The sequence below is a fragment of the Zea mays genome, chromosome 1 (genome assembly GCF_902167145.1).
Source record: "Zea mays cultivar B73 chromosome 1, Zm-B73-REFERENCE-NAM-5.0, whole genome shotgun sequence".
NCBI classification, from domain to species: Eukaryota; Viridiplantae; Streptophyta; class Magnoliopsida; order Poales; family Poaceae; genus Zea; species Zea mays.
The window spans coordinates 114615829-114638772 of record NC_050096.1 but is presented as its reverse complement, the minus strand read 5'-3'; the positions used below and the strand labels follow the sequence as shown (position 1 = coordinate 114638772).

Genomic DNA, 22944 nt, shown 5'->3' with positions numbered 1-22944 from the left:
CCTGATGTGCTCTTCCTATCAATTTTACACCCTGCCCAATCAACATCTGAATATCCTATTAAATCAAAAGTGGATCCCTTGGGGTACCAAAGACCAAACTTAGGTGTATGAACTAAATATCTCATGATTCTTTTCACGACCCTAAGGTGAACTTCCTTAGGATCGGCTTGGAACCTTGCACACATGCATACGGAAAGCATAATATCTGGTCGAGATGCACATAAATAGAGTAAAGATCGTATCATCGACCGGTATACCTTTTGATCTATGGATTTACCTCCCGTGTCGAGGTCGAGATGCCCATTGGTTCCCATGGGTGTCTTGATGGGCTTGGCATCCTTCATTCCAAACTTTGTAAGTATGTCTTGTATGTATTTTGTTTGGCTGATGAAGGTGCCCTCTTGGAGTTGCTTCACTTGAAATCCTAGGAAATACTTCAACTCCCCCATCATAGACATCTCAAATTTTTGTATCATAATCCTACTAAACTCTTCACAAGTTGATTTGTTAGTAGACCCAAATATGATATCATCAACATAAATTTGGCATACAAACAAATCATTTTCAATAGTCTTAGTAAAGAGAGTAGGATCAGCTTTTCCGACTTTGAAGCCATTAGTGATAAGAAAATTGTGACACCCCAGTGTCACCTAGGGTTTCTCTCAGTGCAAACCCAAGAATTAACATTTCATGTGAACCAAATTGAGCATGAGCATCAAATTAACTTAAGAATAAAAGATCTACTAAGTGTATAACTAAAGAATCATGTTTCAAACAAATAAGATTTTTCAAAAGAGCAAAATGTTGAAACCCTAATACCAACCCTAATTGAGCTCTTTAAGTAGAATTTAAGAAAAGGGGCAAAAGACTATGAAAAATATAAAATCATGGTACTGTTTGATTTGGGGGAAGGACCTCGGGTTAGGTTTAGAGGAACCCCAGGGGGTTTTCTGAACTGTCAGCGACTCACTTGAATAGTAGCCCAAGGACTAGTCTCTAAGGAAACTTGAAAACACCCGCCAAGGAGTTAGGGACCCCGTTGCAAAGTAGTTTTCCATTTAATCATTTCTGTTTAATCTTTTTAATGAACAGAGAACTTAGGAAATTCATAACTTGAGAAATACTTAACCAAAAATTGTCAAACCAATTTTGCTGGATTCTAGATATTATGGACTACCAATTAAAAATACTAAACCCCATGCTTTCCGTTCTAAAATTTAGAGTTTAGAATTAAATACAGAAACTAACCAAACCTTATTTAATTAAAGAAAATTAGTTATGCTTCTGTGCTGAACCTAAGAAAATTTGTAGATGTTCAAACCCCATTTAAACACTGTTTAAAAATAGTGGGAACCCCATTATTGAAAATTCAAGTAGGAATATCTATTAAAAGCCATTTTTACCCAAAACTTAAGAAAATCATAAAGGCATTAGGAATTAATGAACAGTAAGTGAAATTATTTTTCCTAGCCTACTTAAGTAACAGAGAACATAGGAAAAATAAAAAGACCACTAGTACAGAACAGAATTAAAGTGGAATGTTTTATTTAGCATTATTCCAACTAGAAAACAATTATTGGAGTTATAAAACCAGACCCAAATTTGTTAATAAAAATCCAGTGGACTTATAACCACCAAAACCTCACTGCAAAAATGATAAACACCACAGCCCATCATTTTAAGTAGGGTAAACAAATAAAACTTAATAATGTGTCATATTTCAAATAAATCATGAGTAACCAAAAAATAATGCAATAATGGGCAAATAAAATTTTGCCAGATCAATAATGAGATAAACCACCAGAGAAAAATGCAAACCCTTTTGAAAAATGCAAAATAATACCTATTGCCAATACTTCATGAAAAAGGCCATTTAATCCAAATAATTTCTACCACCCCTCCTTTAAGCAAAAAGATGCCAAACTTTAGAATGATTGCTCTTGCACAAAGAAGAAGCTAGGAAAAATCAGAAATTTGTTGTTTGATATGTTTGAAATATAGTGGTAGTAGAAAGCATCCCTTTGGCTAGAAACTTTAGAAAATCATAGTAAAATAACTAATAAGTATTAATGGCTAGAACTTTGTGCAAAGTCATGTTATAACATCTAAATGCTAGCAAAAACAAGTCTTAGAAAATTACCTACTGTTAAATGGTAGTTGTAGTTCAAACCACCCCTTCTGCCCTAACATTTTATAATTTTGTCCAGAGAGAACTATTCACTTTTTAAACCCCAAATTTTAGGACAGAGAATTATACACCAGTAATAAGCCACTGTAATTTTTACAGAATTTTTGGAAATTTATTAGGACAACTTGTAGTTCAAACCCACCTTAAAAACGTAAAAGAAATAAAGGGAAAGAAAAGAAAGATCAACCTCGCCCCAATAAGTTCAACTTGAAATCTTGGCAAATTCTCACTAAGACTTTAAAAAGAATTCAGTGAAACACCAAAATGAACTTACCACTTAGTTTAACTGAGTGTGATCTAAAATACTAAGTATACCACCAAAAATCTTTTGTAACAAGATTTAACTCTATCTAATTTTAAGTGGACCATTCACCATATCATATCATGCATGTATCTCACTCATTGCATTCATTAGATTGTAATCTCGCTGATGGAGAGTACGTGCTCATCCCCGAGCAAGGGACTGTCCAAGAGGAAGACTAGGAGCAAGCTCCCGAGGCTACCATCGAGGATCTCCCCGCAGCCCCAGCTATTGAAGGCAAGCCCTGGTTTTATGCATAACCGTATTATTATATGCTACGTTACTACACTTAATGCTTGTAGGATTGTAATGTGCAATTAAGTGTAGGAGTTGCTTGAAACATCTAGTTGCATGAACTTAGGATTCCTTTTTGACATGGATACTAGTATGCTAGGTCGAGTAGTTGCTTTGTTAATCAGGATCTCGGTAGAAGTCGAGTGATTTTTCTAGCACTCGCGCGAGGTCAGGAATTGATTGTATTCATCTTGATAACGGGATCTATGTTAGTCTATGGACTTGGATCCAGGGAGGATGCCTTGTCCATGAGACGGGAAAAAGAAATTAGGGATTATTGTGTGGATACCTGAGTCAAGCGTTTGAATGTACTAAACACATGTCGGGAAATATGGTAACCGGTAAACCTAGTACCTGAGTGAAGCCGGGCGTGGACTTTATCCCTCACGTGACCTGAGACTAGGTCTCCCATGCTATCTATGGTGGGTATGTAGGAAACGGGTGACGCCTAAGAGGGGGGTGAATTAGGACTTCTAAAACTTTTACTAAACTAGGCCACAATTAAATCCCTAGAGCAAAACCTATGCAAATAATCAAAACTAGAATGTACAAACTCGGTTTTGTCTAAGTGTTGCTGTCTCTACCGCAAAGGCTAAGTTTCAATCTACACTAAATAAGTATGACAATAAGATTGAAACTTAAATGCTTAATATAAATGCGGAATGTAAAGAGCTAAGTAGAGAAGCAAACTCTCGTGGAAGACGCCGGTATTTTTACCGAGGTATCCGGAACCACGCAAGGTCCCGACTAATCCTCGTTGGTGCCCCTACGCAAAGGGAAGCCCACGCGAGGGCCAAGCACCACGGTCGAGTAACTCCGTAGAGAGCCGCGGGCCTTCTCCACGCGCCAGTGGTGCTCCGCTTCCGGCTCCTCTCGGACGCTCCCCGCCGTCTCCACTATCGAGCTTCCGGCCGAAACGCCGCGGGCCTCGTTCCCTCCGGTACACGGTGGCAGCCGTGACACAAACGCGGTTGTCACGGTCTCGCAAGACTCTCGCCCCACTCGGTACAATTACAATGGCCCATGCAAGAGCCGAGGGGTTATGTGGTTTGTCTAAACTCACTCAACAAACTAGGATTCACCTAGAGCAAGCGCTAATGCGGTCTAACTAACCTAAGCACTTCGCAAAGCACCTACGCTAATCACCGAGTGATTCTATTAAGCACTTGGGTGTTTGAGCACTTGGAAATGTCTACAATATGCCTTGGTATGTTGCTTGGGCTCCCCCACTTGAGAATGGCCGGTTGGGGTGGTATTTATAGCCTCCACACCCCCAACTAGCCGTTGGACAGAAAGCAGCAGCTTTCTGTCGTCGGGTGCACCGGACAGTCCGGTGCACCACCGGACACTGCACAGTAGATGTCCGGTGCACGCCACGTCAGCCGACCGTTGGCGCCTGTAGCAGTCGACCGTTGGATCCGACCGTTGTCATCTGCCCGTTGGCACACCGGACAGTCCGGTGCACACCGGACAGTCCGGTGCTACAGCCAGAGAGCGCCTATCCGTGGCCTCTCTGCGCAGACTGTCTGGTGCCTCACCGGACAGTCCGGTGCACACCGGACACCAGTGTCCGGTGCGCCACCAGGCGCTAGCTGACAGCCCTTATCTCGGATTTCTTCGCTGATTTCTTCGGGCTTCTTTGTTCTTGAGTATTGGACTCCTATGCATCTTTTTATGTCTTCTTTTGAGGTGTTGCATCCTCATTGCCTTGGTCCAATTCTCTTCGCATCCTGTGAACTACAAACACAAACACTAGAAACCTTATTAGTTCACGGATTGTGTCGTTCATCAAACACCAAAACCCAATTAGCCAAATGGCCCGGGGTCCATTTTCCTTACAATCTCCCCCTTTTTGGTGATTGATGACAACACAACCAAAGCAAGCAAATAATACAAGTATTTGAGTGAAAATATGCATTTTACTTGCTAAGATGCATGATTGTCCCCACAATGTGAAATTATGGACTTAAGCCTCCCCCTAACTCCATACTTCACTTACTCCCTATTTTTGGACCAAATAACCAAAACCACTTAAAAAACCATTTGTGGATATAAAATTTTAAATTGGTGGTGTTTGGTGTTTGATATAGTTTTCATTGCTTTGGTCCCTAAACTTCTCCCCCTTTGGCATCAACCACCGAAAAGGAAGACATTAAAAGCATGTAGGAAGTAAATAGAAGCTTGCCCTCAACAAGAATTGTATCAAATGATATCACTTAGAAGGATATTAAATTAAGCCATGAATGATACCACTGGTAGGAGTTCCTCAAAAGATTACTCCCCCTAAATGAGTATTCTCCTATAGAAAGAGTTTTTCTCCTCCTTTAGAGATAAAGAAATACTCCCCCTGACAGAGATCCTCTACTTAGGAAAAAGCATGTGAAAAATTAGAGGTGCAAGACATGATTTGAAAAGACTAACTTCCCTTATGCATAGGTAACAGAATATGAGTTAACCACTTATGCATTTTTAGCAACATGGAAGCATATGATATGAAATATAGTCTAGTCAAATATTGGAGAAGACATGTAAATGATACTAAATGTAGTCTCAAAAGATACCAATTGAAAGTCAATGGTGAGCTTGAGAGACATGAGAGTTCTTGGAGATTTTGTAGTGGAAGATTGTTGTCTTTCTCCGGGGACCTTATTTTCCTTACAATGAGACTATCACATGAAATAGACTTGAAAAGGTGTTAGTCTCAAAGTATTAGATTATAGAGTAACCTCCCCCTAAAGGTGTGCATACAAGTTTTGAATACTTGTAGGAGACATGCACTTTGATTTGATATCAAGAGGGGCAAATTATCCATAATCCAAACTTTGGCACATATAAGTTAAATGATACAACTTGTAGAAATCAAAATTTTCAATTTATGCATCATTTACTATGGAGTGATATAGAAGCAATGTGCCGTGCTTAAATAAACATTTTACGCCATGTAGGTTTGCTTAAGTATATGAATTAAAAACTAGCAATCCTACCATATGATTTACCTAGTATGCATGATTTTGAACAAAAGTAAATAACAAATGTAATACTAGGCAAGAAAGGTAAACTAGATAAAAGATAAATAGATACGCATATCTAAAAACGAGAAATACAATAAAACTAGTTACCTTAGTCATGGGTGGGAAATTTGGGTCCAAAATTTTCACTAACCCACTTGGCAATAACCTTGATCCAATATGATGTATCCCATGATATACATCCCAATTTTGCCAAGTCTCCAAATTTCCCGTAGACCTTTGGTTCACTCACTTCCCTTTCGGGATCCAAACATTCTTGATGCTTTTCATGGTTGAAATTATCTCCTTTGGCACCCAGATGCGTTTGGCCCCCTTTCCTTTGTTGGCTTGCTTGTTGGCCTTGATTGCTATCACCTTTTCGTTATTTTTCTTCTTGATCAAATACGGTGTAGCGTCCTTTTTGTTCACCTTTTTGATGTAGGTGTTTGAGATTTTGCTTGATGGCTTTTTCTTGAGCTTTTGTCTTTGTTTATCCCTGGTCATCGCCTTGCATTGGAAAGACTTGTGGCCTTCCTTGTGGCATAGCCTACAAATCACAGTTTCTCCCTCCATAGGCTTGTTCACTCCCGCAGTGGTGTTATCCTGTGGAGGTTGGATTTGTTTGGCTTTGCCTTTCTTGTCATACAAAGCCTTGCCAAGGCGAGCCACTTCTTGCTTTAATTGTTCATTTTCCTTTGCAACCTCATCCGTACATGTCTCTACAACAATATTATCAACAACGACTTGGTTGCAGGGGTTAGAATCATCAATTAAATCAAAGCAGGAAGTAGAAGCATCTTTCTTAATTATTTCAGGTATTTCAACTAAAGATGCTGCTGGGGTGCTACCAATGTTTTCTAGCTTAGTAGTTAGCTCATTATTGTGTATGCTAAGAATTTCCATTTTCTCTAGCAAATTTTCAATAGCTTCTTGGGAGCTAGCTAACTTAGCCTTAAGTTTTTCATTCTTTTTAATAAGGCTATCATCGGTAGCAGTGGATGGAGCACTAGATTCTAATAGCTCAATTTTAGTTGATAGCTCACTATTTAAGTTTGCAAAAGTTTCAAATTTTTCTAGCAAACCTTTGTAATCATTTTGAGAGCTAACCAACTTATTTTTCAAAGTTTTAAGTTGAGCTTTTTGCTTAGTGCAAACATCCTGGAAAAATTCTACGGCTTCCGCAAGCTCATCTAGAGAGGGCTTTCCCTCACCTTCATCATTACTACTACTTTCATCACTAGAGGATGGAATGCTTTTGTTACCTCTTGCCATAAGGCATTTGTGTGATGACCGTGATGATCGTGACGAGGACCGGTGGCTGCGTGTCCTTGGAGGTTCATCTTCACTTGAAGAATCATCCCAAGTTCTAACACTTGTTAGCGCCTTGCTTTTGCTCCTCTCCTTTTTGGGTTTGGCCATATTTGGACAGTTGTCCCTGAAGTGACCCTTCTCCCCACATGCGAAGCATCCTCTCTTCCTTTGCTTTTTCCTGTCAATGTTAAAGAGAAGATCCTCGACCTGCAGGGGCACACCCATTAGATTAATCTTGCGGATCATCCCCATTACCTTTCCGACGCGTCGGATCGTTTCTTCGTCCTCGGAGGATGATGTGCATGGTTGATTATCTTCATCATCATCACTTTCTTCTTCTTCCTCTTCTTCACTTGAGGAACTTGGAGTGGGAGCCTTCTTTTTGCCCTTCCTTTCATCACATGCAAAAGCATATGGTCTTGAGGAAGTTGGCTCCTCTCCCCGACTCATTTTTCGCGACATCTCAAAGGCCGCGATTTTCCCAATCACAATGGTCGGGGTCATGTTGCTTAAGTCCTCCATGTTGTGAAGGATGGTGATGATGCTCCCATATCTTTGTTGTGGTAGTAGGGAGATAATCTTCCTCACAATGTCCGCATCACCTAGCTTATTAATGCCAATAGAATTGAGCTCATTGATAATTAGATTCAAGCAAGAATACATGTCTCTAACAAGCTCATCATCTTTCATAGCAAAAGAATTATACTCATTTAAGACTAGGCAATGTTTTTGCTCACGGACATTGGATGTGCCGTCATGGAGCTCATGCAATTTTAGCCAAATCTCATTAGCAGTTTTCAGGGTAAATACTTGATTGAAAATATCCATGCTAAGAGATTCATACAAGCAATTTTTGGCTCTAGCATTTAAATGAATTTCTTTTTCTTCACTCGTGGTGGGTTTCTTGGGATTCTTGAGGGGTTTCATCCCGTCACGAGTGACTCTCCAAACACCTAGATCAACGGCCTCTAGGTAACAAGCCATTCTAGCACTATAATATGGGAAGTTAGTGCCGTCGAAGTGTGGTGGCCTATGGGTATCCATCCCTTCCTCTAAAAAGCGTCGGCTCTTTTTAGCGGTGAAGCTAAAGCGTTTCAAATGAGCCAAACCGGCCTCTGATACCACTTGTAGGAAACGGGTGACGCCTAAGAGGGGGGGTGAATTAGGACTTCTAAAACTTTTACTAAACTAGGCCACAATTAAATCCCTAGAGCAAAACCTATGCAAATAATCAAAACTAGAATGTGCAAACTCGGTTTTGTCTAAGTGTTGCTGTCTCTACCGCAAAGGCTAAGTTTCAATCTACACTAAATAAGTATGACAATAAGATTGAAACTTAAATGCTTAATATAAATGCGGAATGTAAAGAGCTAAGTAGAGAAGCAAACTCTCATGGAAGACGCCGGTATTTTTACCGAGGTATCCGGAACCACGCAAGGTCCCGACTAATCCTCGTTGGTGCCCCTACGCAAAGGGAAGCCCACGCGAGGGCCAAGCACCACGGTCGAGTAACTCCGTAGAGAGCCGCGGGCCTTCTCCACGCGCCAGTGGTGCTCCGCTTCCGGCTCCTCTCGGACGCTCCCCGCCGTCTCCACTATCGAGCTTCCGGCCGAAACGCCGCGGGCCTCGTTCCCTCCGGTACACGGTGGCGGCCGTGACACAAACGCGGTTGTCACGGTCTCGCAAGACTCTCGCCCCACTCGGTACAATTACAATGGCCCACGCAAGAGCCGAGGGGTTATGTGGTTTGTCTAAACTCACTCAACAAACTAGGATTCACCTAGAGCAAGCGCTAATGCGGTCTAACTAACCTAAGCACTTCGCAAAGCACCTACGCTAATCACCGAGTGATTCTATTAAGCACTTGGGTGTTTGAGCACTTGGAAATGTCTACAATATGCCTTGGTATGTTGCTTGGGCTCCCCCACTTGAGAATGGCCGGTTGGGGTGGTATTTATAGCCTCCACACCCCCAACTAGCCGTTGGACAGAAAGCAGCAGCTTTCTGTCGTCGGGTGCACCGGACAGTCCGGTGCACCACCGGACACTGCACAGTAGATGTCCGGTGCACGCCACGTCAGCCGACCGTTGGCGCCAGTAGCAGTCGACCGTTGGATCCGACCGTTGTCGTCTGCCCGTTGGCACACCGGACAGTCCGGTGCACACCGGACAGTCCGGTGCTACAGCCAGAGAGCGCCTATCCGTGGCCTCTCTGCGCAGACTGTCCGGTGCCTCACCGGACAGTCCGGTGCACACCGGACACCAGTGTCCGGTGCGCCACCAGGCGCTGGCTGACAGCCCTTATCTCGGATTTCTTCGCTGATTTCTTCGGGCTTCTTTGTTCTTGAGTATTGGACTCCTATGCATCTTTTTATGTCTTCTTTTGAGGTGTTGCATCCTCATTGCCTTGGTCCAATTCTCTTCGCATCCTGTGAACTACAAACACAAACACTAGAAACCTTATTAGTTCACGGATTGTGTCGTTCATCAAACACCAAAACCCAATTAGCCAAATGGCCCGGGGTCCATTTTCCTTACAGGGTACAAGTGCGGTCACTGCACGGCGGCAGCCGGGGTTAGTGGAGCATTGTATGCCAAGGCGGTGAGGCCTGGACGCGAACAGGGAATCGATGGGGACGATTGACATGTGTGGGGTCGGAGTACCCTAACATGTCGTGTGTTTAGGTTTACCTTGCAAGGATAAAAACCCGATTCGAATCATCTGCTTCTTGCAGCTAATGAGACTACTTGACCCCTTGTACTACATCGAGTAAGAAGTGAAATGAGGTTACATGAGACAATTTGTTGATTGAACTAAATGCTTGTTACCATGTATGCTTAGAAGGAGCAAACTTATTAAAGCTAATGATGCTAGAAATGGAAAAGCTAAAACTTGATTTTAGATACAGCTAGTGCTTTTGGCAAACCAAACCCCTCAGCCAAACAGTTGCATGGTTCTAGAGGTAGAGGAGTAGATTCCTCACACCGGGTAAGTCTAGCTGAGTATTAGTATACTCAACCTTGCTTGTGGCGTAATTTTTGCAGGTACACTTCAGGATATGGTTGATGGTGTGACTTGGCCTACCACCCTGCCACCGGGTTGGACAGTCGAGTGGGATGCTACTCCGGCAGGAGAGGAGCACGAGGAGTAGTGGGCTAGGCCTTGCCCAATTCCTCGCTATCAACGACATCGATTATCCGCTGCATCTTATTTTATGAACTCTTATCAGCAACTTGAAAAACTCCGATTTATGTAATAATTCAGTACTTTAATTTGAGGTTTCCTGTTTTATTGTATTTCTTCTGTGACTTACCTTTGAGTGAGTATGTGGAATTTGATCCTGGTTTAGTGGCTTTATCAGACTAGATCTGAGGGACTGACGGGTTTGTTGGGGACTTGTTCTCAAATGCTATGAATTAAGAACAAGGCAACACAAAGATGTTAAGTATAAATGCCCTTCGTCCGCTGAAGCATTATCTCCCCAAGGATTTAATGAGCTTCGGACGAAGGTCATGAGTAAAATATCACGAAGATTTCACCTTCGTGATCATATTTATAAAACAACAAACAATGAGAAATGAAATATAAAAGTATAAAATATATTCACATGTTTTATTATATGAGTATATAAGTATTAAAACATAATATTTGGGCACATTTATACCTTCGCCTTGGCGGAAAGCAATAATTCAAGCGTAACGTGCCAGTGATTACAGGATCGCGTGAACAGTGTCGGGGTACTGTTCACCTATTTATAGGCACAGGATGCAACCTGCGCAAAATTACATTTATGTCCTTTACAATCGACTATAATAATGACACAAAACATCATGGGTCTTTAAGTCAATTCATCTTTAAGTCGGTTCGACCCTTCATCTTGAGATCTGTCTTTGTGCCGAAGCTTTATAGATAATAGCTTTGGCGCTTGCTTCTGAGAAGACCTTTCGAAGGTGTTCTTTTTAGGATCTTCGGCTACGAAGCATACCCCTAACAGGGTTATTCCGATTTAAGTGTGTTACGGCCCCTGAGGCGTGACTTATGCACTTAAGCTGAAATAATTTGGGCGGTTCTGCCACAAAAATCTCTTAGGCATTCATAACGTGCTCTTGGGGCTTGCTTAAGCCCATAAAGCGCCTTATAGAGTTTATACACATGGTTAGGATACTCACTATCTTCAAAGCCGGGAGGTTGCTCAACATATACCTCTTCCTTGTTTGGTCCATTGAGGAAGGCACTCTTCACGTCCATTTGATAATGCTTGAAGCCATGGTAAGTAGCATAGGCAAGTAATATACGAATTGACTCAAGCCTAGCTACGGGTGCATAGGTTTCACCGAAATCCAGACCTTCGACTTGTGAATAGCCCTTGGCCACAAGTCAGGCTTTGTTCCTTGTCACCACACCATGCTCATCTTGCTTGTTGCAGAATACCTACTTGGTTCCTACAACATTTTGGTTAGGACGTGGAACTAAATGCCATACCTCATTCCTTGTGAAGTTGTTGAGTTCCTCTTGCATTGCCAACACCCAATCCGAATCTCTTAATGCATCTTCCACCCTGTATGTCTCAATAGAAGACACAAAAGAGTAATGTTCACAAAAATGAGCGACTCGAGATCGAGTTGTTACCCCCTTATGAATATCACCGAGGATGGAGTTCACGAGGTGATCTCTTTGTATCGCTTGGTGGACTCTTGGGTGTGGCGGTCTTTGACCCTATACTTCTTGATCATCTTCCTTGTCTTGATCATTATCATCTCCCCCTTGATCATTGTCCTCCTCTTGAGGTGGCTCATCCTCTTCATTTTCATCATCTTGAGCTTGATCCTCATCTTGGGTTGGTGGAGATGCTTGCATGGAAGATGACGGTTGATCTTGTGCTTGTATGGGCTCTTCGGATTCCTTAGGACACACATCCCCAATGGACATGTTCCTTAGCTCGACGCATGGAGCCTCTTCATCATCTAGCTCATCAAGATCAACTTGCTCCACTTGGGAGCCATTAGTCTCATCAAACACAATGTCACAAGAAGCCTCAACTAATCCAGTGGATTTGTTGAAGACTCTATATGCCCTTGTGTTTGAGTCATAACCAAGTAAAAAGCCTTCTACAACATTAGGAGCAAATTTAGATTTTCTACCTCTTTTAACAAGAATAAAGCATTTGCTACCAAAGACTCTAAAATATGAAACATTGGGCTTTTTACCGGTGAGGAGTTCGTATGATGTCTTCTTGAGGATTCGATGAAGGTAGAGCCGGTTGATGGAGTAGCAGGCGGTGTTTATCGCCTCAGCCCAAAACCAGTCCAGAGTCTTGTACTCATCAAGCATGGTCCTTGCCATGTCCAATAGAGTTCTATTCTTCCTCTCCACTACACCATTTTGCTGAGGTGTGTAGGGACAAGAGAACTCATGCTTGATGTCCTCCTCCTCAAGAAAGCCTTCAATTTGAGAGTTCTTGAACTCTGTCCCGTTGTCCACTACTAGAGATATGCTTATGTAAGACACACATTTTAAGACGGATATCAGTGCATTTTATAGAAGCGTCTTTTATCATATGGTGATGGGTAAGGTAAGACGGTTTGTTAGAGATCCGTCTTTAATAAAGAAGTGTTTTGAGACAGTTACATCATAATAAATGTCTTATATTGATTTAAGACGGATTGTTATTGAAAACCGCCTTAAATAAATATACCTTTTGAGTCATTAAGATTGCAAGAATTGTCTTATATTTTGGTTAGTATATTAGACACTTCTGTATATGAAACATCTCAAATAAAGATAGTATTAGAGTCGTGTAGCCTATAAGGACTGTCTTAAATGTTAGTAAGTATAATAGACACTTCTAAATATAAAACCTTCTTTATATGATATTTCTAATAAGAAATATTATGAAAAAACGTAGTAAAGAGTGAATTCAACTTATTTTGATGATATATATGATATAAAATGTAAAACTTATTTCCGCAACTTGATATAGATGGTAAAATAGACCCACATGCGACCCGATCATTAATGTGTCACACAAGAGACATAAGTCATCATTTTCCTTTAATTCCTATCATTTACGTACCAAGGGGTTTAGGAAGATATATCCATCCTATAATGAATATATCAGTACTTTTTACTTTTACATTGTCAAACTCCAAAAACCCGACCACTTTAGAGTTTCAGACTAAACAAGGAAACCCATCTAAATTATTTTTTCTAATCTTTTCGTATTAAAACCCACTGGGTTTGTAGCTTTCATTGCGTTTCTCCCGTGCCGCGTGCTCAAGCATGCAGACATGTGGATGTGCTCTGACTTCAGACCCGAAAATTTTTATCAAAACTATGGGCGACTTCAGACTAAAAAAATATCAAATTAAGGGGATATTTCGTTCCACCCAAATAAAGTTTAGTAACTACCATAGCAAATATTTGAATGATAATTAATGGTATTAAATGTAGCCTAACAATAAAACTAATTTGACAAATTTTTTATATCTTTTATACTATATTAAAGCACTAGTTTCAACTATTATCCCGTGTCATCTTTTTTAAATGTCATTATACTTTCTTTTAATTAATCCATCCTACCTACCTGACGCTAAACGTAATGAGTCGCCGAGAGTAGCTCAAAATTGGGTTGGTTTCTCCTACACTTCCACGTTCGACGCGAGCCGCAAGACGACTTCCCTCCCATTCGTCTTCCACAAACCCCGTAACCCTAGCACCGCCGCCGCCATGTCCTCGTCTCCGTAGAACCGTCGTCCCCTGGGCACGCTGGCGTTGGGGCTGGAGTCCTTGGAGAACAAGATCAGCATCGGCTGGTCTCCCTCCTAGGCGGCATCCGGTCCAACCCGTGCCACACCTACACGACCCCACTGGGACATGGCTTCTTTCTCCGGGAGACCTCGCAGCACCATCTTGCGCACCTCCTCCGTCTCCTCCGCGCCGCGCTCGCTGAGTCCGATGTGCCCCCGCTAACCTCACATGTGTCTGCTACACTAAAGGCCCCAGCATAGGCGAGGGCGACCCTCTCCAGGTCGTCACAGCTGCCCGCGCGCTCTCCCGGCTATGGAGAAAACCGCTCATGGCGGTCAACCACTGCGTTGCGCACATCAAGATGGGTCGTGTGGTCACTGAGGCCGTGGACCCCGTAGTACTCTACGTCTCTAGTGGAAACATGTAGGTTATCGCCTACAGCGAGGGAAGGTACATGATCTTCAGGGTTTTGATTGATATTGCTATTGGGAACTGCCTTGACCGAGTCACCTAGTCCCAGCTATAACATCGAGCAGGTAAATTGTTCCATCAAATGCCAATTTTGTTATCCAATTATCGTGGCTTAATATTGTTTATTTAATTCTAGTGATATGCACATAGATGCTAGTTTGTGTGAGTGTTTTTCTAGCACGAATCCTTGTCACCATGACAACTGATCACATACATGTAAAATGCACTGGGTGGCAAATTATTTATCAGAGAAACGGTAAATGTTATTGGTGCACCATGAGTATTTTAGCATGAGTTGTCAAACTGTATATTCTCATCAGCTTGTCACTGTTATGCAGGCTCAAAATGTTCTTGGAAACAAGTGGACTAAAATTGCAAAGGTTGTCTCAGGAAGTTGTGTTTTTCTATCATAAAACTCTTGGTATAAAGTTCTCACGTTAAAACTTTTGGTGCTTTATTAACAGGTAACTTCTAATTCCTAACATTTTTAGCAATTGCAAGACCATTTAGTAATATATATAGGAAGCCTGGTCGGTTTCTACAAGTCTGGACGATTAGGATGTCCGATCCACCAATCAGAAAACGATTAATTAGCCTAATCGTCTGTCTGATCGACTGATCGCCCCTATGGCGATTAAAAACGATCAACCTATCAGAAAACATTACATAGGACAGTATGTATATATTGAACTTTTGAATTCGGAGTTGTCATCAAGCTGTATAGCTTCACCTACCTTTCCCTTCCCGTTATCACCATTTCCCCCTTCAGTTCATGCCATTTAGTGATAGATAGTTTCCCAGTCCCGAAATGCATTGCTCAATAGGAATACCCACCTAGAATAACACTTGTACCTATGAAGACCATGGACAGGCATTAGTGTACTGCAACTTTATTATAGCGTTTGCAGACCATGGCGTATGCAGTCCAGCAGTCCAAAACTAAACACATCATTTCCGCCTCTCTTTTGTTTATTTCTCTTAAGCTTGCTTGGATTCTACTGTTTCATGGCGTATCCAGACCATGGACAGGCATTACTGTACTGCATACATGCCTTTCACTCCTTTAGTCCTTTAGTATATATATAATATTTATGTATCATGCCTGGGAACTTTATGTGACAAATCGATTTATGTATTTGTATGTTTGAAACTTTTTTGTGGATATGAATAAACAACCATAGCGGCTGCGACGATAAGGAGAGAGGAGAGAGTCAGCGATGGGCTAGAGAATATGAGCAGCAACGACGTGAAGAAGGTGGTCGATGGGGCGGTGAGGGCCAGCAAGGTGATCAACTGGGACAACATGGCCAAGTTGCTTGTCTCTGACGAGTCATGAAAGGAGTTTGCTGTCCTCCGTCGTGCTTTCGAGGATGTCAATCACTGGCTCCAGACCAAGTTCTCCCAGGTGCCTGATCTTGTTTTTCTTCTCCCCTTGGACTGATCTAACATATGGTTTCCAAATCTGCCGGCACTCTTCCTGCGATGACCCCTTTCTCTCTTGATAGATCGATCCGTTTGAGTAGTCTATGTACAAATGGCATCATGCGAGGTATTCGAGGGAATCAGCTCTGTTCGTTTTTATGCTCGTGCGTTTTATATATGATTACATTTTTCTTGAGCGCGAGTGGTCTCATATTGATGTAACATTGTTTGATTCTAGCTATATTTGTACAAATTAGGATAGGTATGTTGCATTTTCACTTTGTGGTCATTAGTACTTCAGTTTTTAGTATTGATCGATAATGAACACAATAACTGGACATTGCTAGAACCATTACAGTTTATCCCGTATTTAATCAACTTTGAAACTATGCTCAAGCTTTCCCCTACTTAGGATTTGGAAAACTCTTCAGTTATGAGAAGGTCTGGTTCAGTCTCTAATGACATAATATTGAGGCACTACATTTGAATTATCGATTGATATCAGAGAAAATACTTGTTCTATCAATAGAGAAGGGCAACTTTTTTTTTGAGACCAGAGAGGGCCAATTTTGGCTTCATATGTGAACAAAGTGTTGTGTTTTCTGCTCAAAAGGTTTGTTTTACCTTTGTAAGTTGTAAGTTTTATATTATTCAAACAGCAGTTACATATACCTTGGTAGGCTGCATGCTTCCTTTGAGGTAAGATTGCTATGGAGTTGATCGAGTGATCTTTCCTGTCATATTAGATGCTTTTCTTCTTGTTCCTTTGCAACATTATCTTGAAAGTTTCTAGGAGGCAATTGAGGCATGCACTATTCCTTAAATTTGTTGTATATCATAACCATAACGGGTCCTTCAAATTTAGATGTGACCTTAATGCTTTGATATTTGATTGGTAAGGGTCTACAGGATCTTATGACCATATTACGTCACAACGCAATCGGATACTTACCCTGATACTTTGTATTTCTGTTTGGAGGTAGCATTGATATTGTCAACTGTAGTTGTGTCATCTGTGCCCCCTTATTCTTAAGACTCACTATATTTGTGCACCAATACTCTTTCTTAGGCTGAATTTGTTTCACAATATTTGAATTTGTCAATTTAGACATATTAGTGTTGATAATGTTGATTCCATTCAGCTCTGTTTTTTTTTTCTGCCCACCGAATCATTCGTTCCTCGCGCGTGTGCGATTCTGACGATGTGTCATGGTGGTGCCTGCGATTTCAGGCGTCGGAGAAGAAGCAGTCGAACCCGATGCGGGAGATGAAGGTCCAGAAGCTCGTGCTCAACATCTCCGTCGGCGAGAGCGGTGACCGCCTCACCCGCGCCGCCAAGGTATATATGCCCATTCCCCAGAATACTTCTCTGTAGGTTCTACCTGCTGTTTCTTTCAGTTCGTTCCACGCTCGTGTGACCTAGAGCAAATGTGTTTGAGTCGCATCTAGTTGTGCTCCACTAGTCCACTTCCATTTTTGATGAGAATTAGTTCTGCACTGCAGCCTAATCTCAGCTCCTCAAGCCGTCCAATCTCCTGTGTTGTTGACACCACTTAAATTGTGCCATCCAAATGCTAAGTAGTAATATGATTGTTTTCAACATCAGCTGTGGTTAGTTATTGTTCCCATAATTTCAATTAGAGACTGATCAATGGTCCCAATTTTGCTTTAATTTTTTAGGGCTAAAATTAGGCTTTTCTTTGTCGCCTATTGATATTGTTCACACTGAACTGTTGCTCTAACCTATGTTTGTTGTTAATTAGGTACTGGAGCAGCTGACCAGCCAGTCACCGGTATTCTCCAAGGGTAATTTTCTTATACCTGACGTTATCAATGTGTAGTGTGGTCCTGGATTTATGATGGTCGTAGCAACCATGTTGTGACATTGCAGCAAGGTACACTGTGAGGTCGTTTGGGATCCGGCGCAATGAGAAGATCGCATGCTATGTGACGGTGCGGGGTGAGAAGGCAATGCAGCTGCTGGAGAGTGGCTTGAAGGTGAAGGAGAACGAGCTGCTGAGGAGGAACTTCAGTGACACTGGTTGCTTTGGATTTGGTATCCAAGAGCACATTGATCTTGGCATCAAGTAAGATGATCTCATGTCTTATCATAAATAATTTGAATGAGGCTTGTTTGTTTCTGTGAACGGGTGTTTTATGATGGGCATTGTTGCTTGCCTGTAAGCAGGGGAAAAGATATGTAACTTTGTATTCATGTAGCCTGTACCCACTATGGTCACTACATACTGGGATAGCTTAAGGCTAAGTTCTTAACACAGTTTATAACCATGCATGTGATCGATCTATCAGAGATTGAATAGCTCGAATATGGTATTGCTTTGGATTTGGCAGCAGCCAGCAAGGTTGTTCAGGCTTGAGTAGGTCGATGAAGTGGTTTTGCAGAAGTTTTAAGTCCCCATTTTCTGACCAAAACGGAACTGATGGTGGGGCCAGTCCGATCCCCTTATCAAAGCCAGTAGTCACATAGCAGCATTAGACCATTCAAGTGCTCAGGTGTCTTTCTCTTTGTGGCTTACAGGCTATCATCAGCACAGCACCTTACTCATCTCCTATCTTCTGTTTTAAACTATATTATGTAAATAGTGCAAGCGATGAGTGAAGGGTGACTAATAGGCTTCTTTAATCAGCACTGCAGTATCTTTTGTTGAATTAACCTATACTCACTTCATTTTATTTATATAATACAGTCCATTTAGCAAATTTTGTTTGATGTGCAGTGACACGACCTTGACAGTCAAGATGCTCTTTCAGGTTATTTTCTCCTGAAACCACTTCTTTTGCCATCTCCTAATGTTATGGTCCCAGTTACATCTCCATTCATTGCAGGAGATGGTCCCAGTTACTTTACATGGTTCTGTTGGACACAACGAAGCCATCCAGATATGCTATTAAAAATCCTGCTAGTCATTATGGCTTTAAACTGTACCATGTCTGTTCTATTTTCAGCTAGGCAGAGCATGTTCTATTTACAGCAGGCCAGCAGACAACAGGCAGTAAGGTGATGTATGAGTCAATTATCAGGTGACAAAATGGTTATGTTTAATCATGCATGTTTTCTTCCTGACTCTATGTTTCTTTGAGGCATTCAACTACTTGTAGTATCAGTGCATCACTGATATGTATATATGTGTTGATGTTCGTCATCCAAGATCAAATACATCCTGCTAGGTCATTACTTGCTAATGTGCATCTGATTTTGCTGTTGCCAGGATGGAAATGTTTTTTGGCAGCTTTCTCAATGAATCAGTATCACCGCAGAACCTTTTTGGACACCCAGATGTCGAGAGATGCCCATTCCTGAGGAATATCAATGGAGCTACAACCTTTTCCCTCTCTTCTGCTTTGCCAGTAGCTGCTCAAGGAGGCAAGGGTCCAATTTTTGAGGAAGGGTCAGGCTTTGAGTCAGCATTCAAGCTTTTCCATGGCCGAGATGGAATAGTTCCCCTTTCAGAAAGATCATATGTATCTGATGAAAACCACAATGAGAGCATTGACGTCAAGTTATATACTTAGGCTCAATTTAGAGTACACTTATGTAGAGTACACTTATTTATATTGAACCGTCGGAGTTCCTACATATGTATCAAGTTATATACTTAGTTAGGCTCAATGTTAGCACAAACAGTTGATGAGCAACTTTAAAATTAGAGTACACTTATGTATGAGTTATTTGACAATGCTTATTTATGAGATATTGAATGTTATTTATCTATATTATATTAATTATAGTGTTATTAAATATATGTGTATGTATTTTTCTCTTTTAAATTATTATAATGTGGTAATTTAAGAATATACTGCCAAGTAAGTCGTTTCAAATCTTAATAAGACATTTCTTAAAACGTCTAATATCAGTCTCCTAAATAAGACGGTTTTTAAAACGTCCAATATCAGTCTCGTAAATAAGATGGTTTTTCTGTTGCGAGTGTCTATTATTATAGGCTATTCTAGTCAGTTTGAAAAATACTTTGTGACTTATAATGTTCGTATTTTCGACAGTTCTTTCGAAGAAGTGTCTTAAACAAAACCTAATGTAAGACGGTTTATTGGACAAAATGACGTAACAAATTCCTTTTTTAGACGGTTATAAATTAAAAAATGTCTTATTTAATATCTTTTAAGACGGTTTATAACCATCTTAAAAACGGAACATCTTTTTCGACTCCATCAAATTTGGACACATCATAAGCGTCTTAATAACTAAAAAATAACCGTCTCATATAACACGATTTGTAGTAGTGGTCGCTTCTTATTTTCATGATTCTCAATCCGAACTCATTTTGAGCTCGTCTCAAGAATCCCTTTAGAGTCTCTTGGGTTTGTGATTTTTCTTGCAAAAAAAACACCCAAGTGAAGCAAGAATAGTCATCCACAATTACAAGACAATACTTACTCCCGCCGATGCTTATGTAAGCGATCGGGCCGAATAAATTCATGTGGAGTAGCTCAAGCGGTCTGTCGGTCGTCATGATATTCTTGTGTGGATGATGGGCACCAACTTGCTTTCCTGCTTGACATGCGCTACAAACCCTGTCTTCACTACTACAAATCGTGTCATATGAGATGGTTAATTTTTAGCTATTAAGACGCTTATGAAGTGTCCAAATTTGATGGAGTCGCAAAATATGTTCCACATCTGAGATGGTTATAAACCGTCTTAAAAGATATTATATAAGACAATTTTTAATTTACAACCGTCTAAAAAAGGCATTTGTTTAAGTCATTTTGTCCAATAAACCGTCTCAAATTAGTTTTTTGTTTAAGACACTTCTTCTAAAGAACCATCGAAAATACGAACATGATAAGTCACAAAGTATTTATCAAACTGACTAGAATATCCTATAATAATAAACACTCGCAACAGAAAAACCATCTTATTTAAGAGACAGGTATTGGACATTTTAGAAACTGTCTTATTTAGGAGACTGATATTAGACGTTTTGGGAAGCGTCTTATTAAGATTTAAACGAAATGACTTACATGGCAGTACATTCTTCAATGTATACTTATTTTTAGATACCACATTATAATAATTTGAAAGAGAAATATACATACACATATATTTAATAACATTGTAACTAATATAATATAGATAAGTACCATTCAATATCTCATAAATAAATATTGTCAAATAACTCATACATAAGTGTACTCTAAAGCCAAAACTAAATACTAATTGAAAAACTTGGTTATCAACTATTTGCTCTAATATTGAGCCTAACTAAGTATATATGAATTCAAGTCTCTACACTTGTGCGGCCACCAAAATAGAAGAAGACAATAATTAGTAGTTAGACACATTTGAACACCTCATATTGTGACATATCACAAAGGTCATATAGATGTGTATAAAATGGTAGAATTATGCTAGATTTTGCATCTATCAAAATAACTTACCTTCTCTGAAACTTTGCTGGAAGCAGGCGCGCTGACAATTGGTGAGACAATTATTTTTGCCACATTTGAGCAAAACTTGCATTTGGGTCAAGCAGATTTGACGGACCAAGAAATAGTATATGAAGAAGCATCCGACACTCTTCCATCCTATTGAAAATAACCAAGGAATTAGTAAGTAATTATGTATGAAATGGAGAATATAGGTCACACGACTTTAGAACTGTGGGGTTCTATGTTTTACATATGTGTAGGTCCCTTTGCTCTATTATTAGCAACGTCAATTTCTAGTATTCATAAGGTTATATATTTGTTTGTAAATAAAAATAATTCAACAATGTAGTACTAATACATCCAAGGCACAAACACTAAAGCAAGTAGAAGTAGAACAAGCTGTGTTGGAGAAGGCGAGTGGTTAGGCATGATAGATCAGTCTGCTTCACAGAAGAGAACTTATCAACAAGGAATATAGACATGCACTGTCTTCTGGACTAACATGGTATAGATCTCACAAAAATATAGTTCTCACAAAAATCATCTATTGGACTAAAGAACATGTACATCATAAATTCATAACATGGTATAGATCTGCATTTCACCCCTTAATAATAATTAGCAAGGACAGGTAACCAAATAAGTTGTTCAAGAAGATCAGCTGATGAATGAACTGGTACTTGTTTCAAATGAGTACATGTAGAAAAAACATAATATATTAACTGTAACATATGTTGTTAAAGGATTGCTTCTACATAATTGTTGTAGATCCTTGTCTCAAAATGGAATGTCATAATGTCTGATAAAATAAAAGGTGAATAAACTTACCATGCATTAAGACCAAAAAACTCTTTGAAGTAACTAATCACAATCACAAGGTTCATTCGTGCAACTCCAAGAAGAATCAACATCTTCATTGTATATTAATCCTGTGTAGATTGAAAAAATTGTCATCATCATAATTACATAACGCCCATCAAACACCATCTCCATTATGTCTCCAAGTTTCTGTGATAAAAAAAGATGTAATGGTTGCATTATTGTGAACAAAACTATGTTCTCTCATATCCCAGATACTTAAGTAAAAAGCTCTTGGGGAATACAGCTAAACGATCCAACTCAAAAACAGGTTTTAGAATTGTAGTACAGAACCATAAATCCATAGATAAATGAAGCAAAATGCAATCAAGCTTAGTGGGCAAACCTATGACACCAGCAGTACATGGAGTAGAGTTGGCATGTTCTCATTTGTCCCCTTGATCATAAGATGTCTGCAGAAGGTTATCTATCTGAGACAATGGCTGCAAGGAAATAAAAAATGGATGTAAAGTAGAAGGAATGAATTTTGTGACGGAACCTCCCAAGTAATTAGGCCCACCTACAGTTGTCCTTGTCCAACCGACATCAGACAACCCTGTAGATGTTCCTAAATCACTTGACAAGTTCGGTATCTTCTTTTCTCACCTTTCCAGGAACGTTTCACCCGTCTTGCAGACATTACAGAACATCGGAGATATCGAAATGCGGAAGTGATTACATAAACTTACATTTATTAAAAAGTAAGCTCAAGTTGTTTATTACAGACCAGAAATATAAACGAGTGCAGAGTAGTATTATTACATAACTGAGGGAGGCAAAAACTCCTCCCAATAAGTTTTTCATAAAAGTTTTCTTATGGAGGACCATGTCCTCTCGCATCTTCACTCTTGCTTTTCCTCATGGGGAACCACCTTGGTACAGAAGCAACAGAAATCTGCTACTTCCTCACCTAAAAACAACGAAGGGATAAACCC

The 22944-nt window shown here is 40.3% G+C and overlaps 1 protein-coding gene across 4 annotated transcripts; it reads left to right on the top strand.

The window, feature by feature from the left end:
- Positions 1–16970: 16970 nt before the first annotated feature.
- LOC103637899 (60S ribosomal protein L11) lies at positions 16971–19354 on the top strand. Of its 4 annotated transcripts, none has more exons than XM_008660927.4 (5): positions 16971–17081; positions 17506–17548; positions 17634–17829; positions 18460–18514; positions 18590–18670. In XM_008660927.4, the coding sequence occupies exons 1-5, from the start codon at positions 17001–17003 to the stop codon at positions 18653–18655; spliced, it is 441 nt and encodes a 146-aa protein (XP_008659149.1). In that variant the 5' UTR covers positions 16971–17000; the 3' UTR covers positions 18656–18670. The 4 variants fall into 4 exon arrangements, with proteins under 4 accessions (XP_008659149.1, XP_020401751.1, XP_008659141.1 ...); XM_020546162.3 differs by lacking the exon at positions 18590–18670 and adding an exon at positions 18710–19354 and having other exon boundaries at positions 16972–17081; XM_008660919.4 differs by lacking the exon at positions 18590–18670 and adding an exon at positions 18710–19354 and having other exon boundaries at positions 16975–17081; positions 18481–18514.
- The last annotated feature ends 3590 nt before the right edge of the window (positions 19355–22944 follow it).

Coding starts and splice junctions, on each gene's coding strand:
- LOC103637899 (XM_008660927.4), top strand. CDS start 17,001: ATGCGGGAGATGAAGGTCCAGAAGCTCGTGCTCAACATCTCCGTCGGC. Junction 17,082..17,505: donor GCCTCACCCGCGCCGCCAAG/GTATATATGCCC, acceptor GTTGTTAATTAG/GTACTGGAGCAGCTGACCAG. Junction 18,515..18,589: donor CAGTCAAGATGCTCTTTCAG/GTTATTTTCTCC, acceptor CATTCATTGCAG/GAGATGGTCCCAGTTACTTT.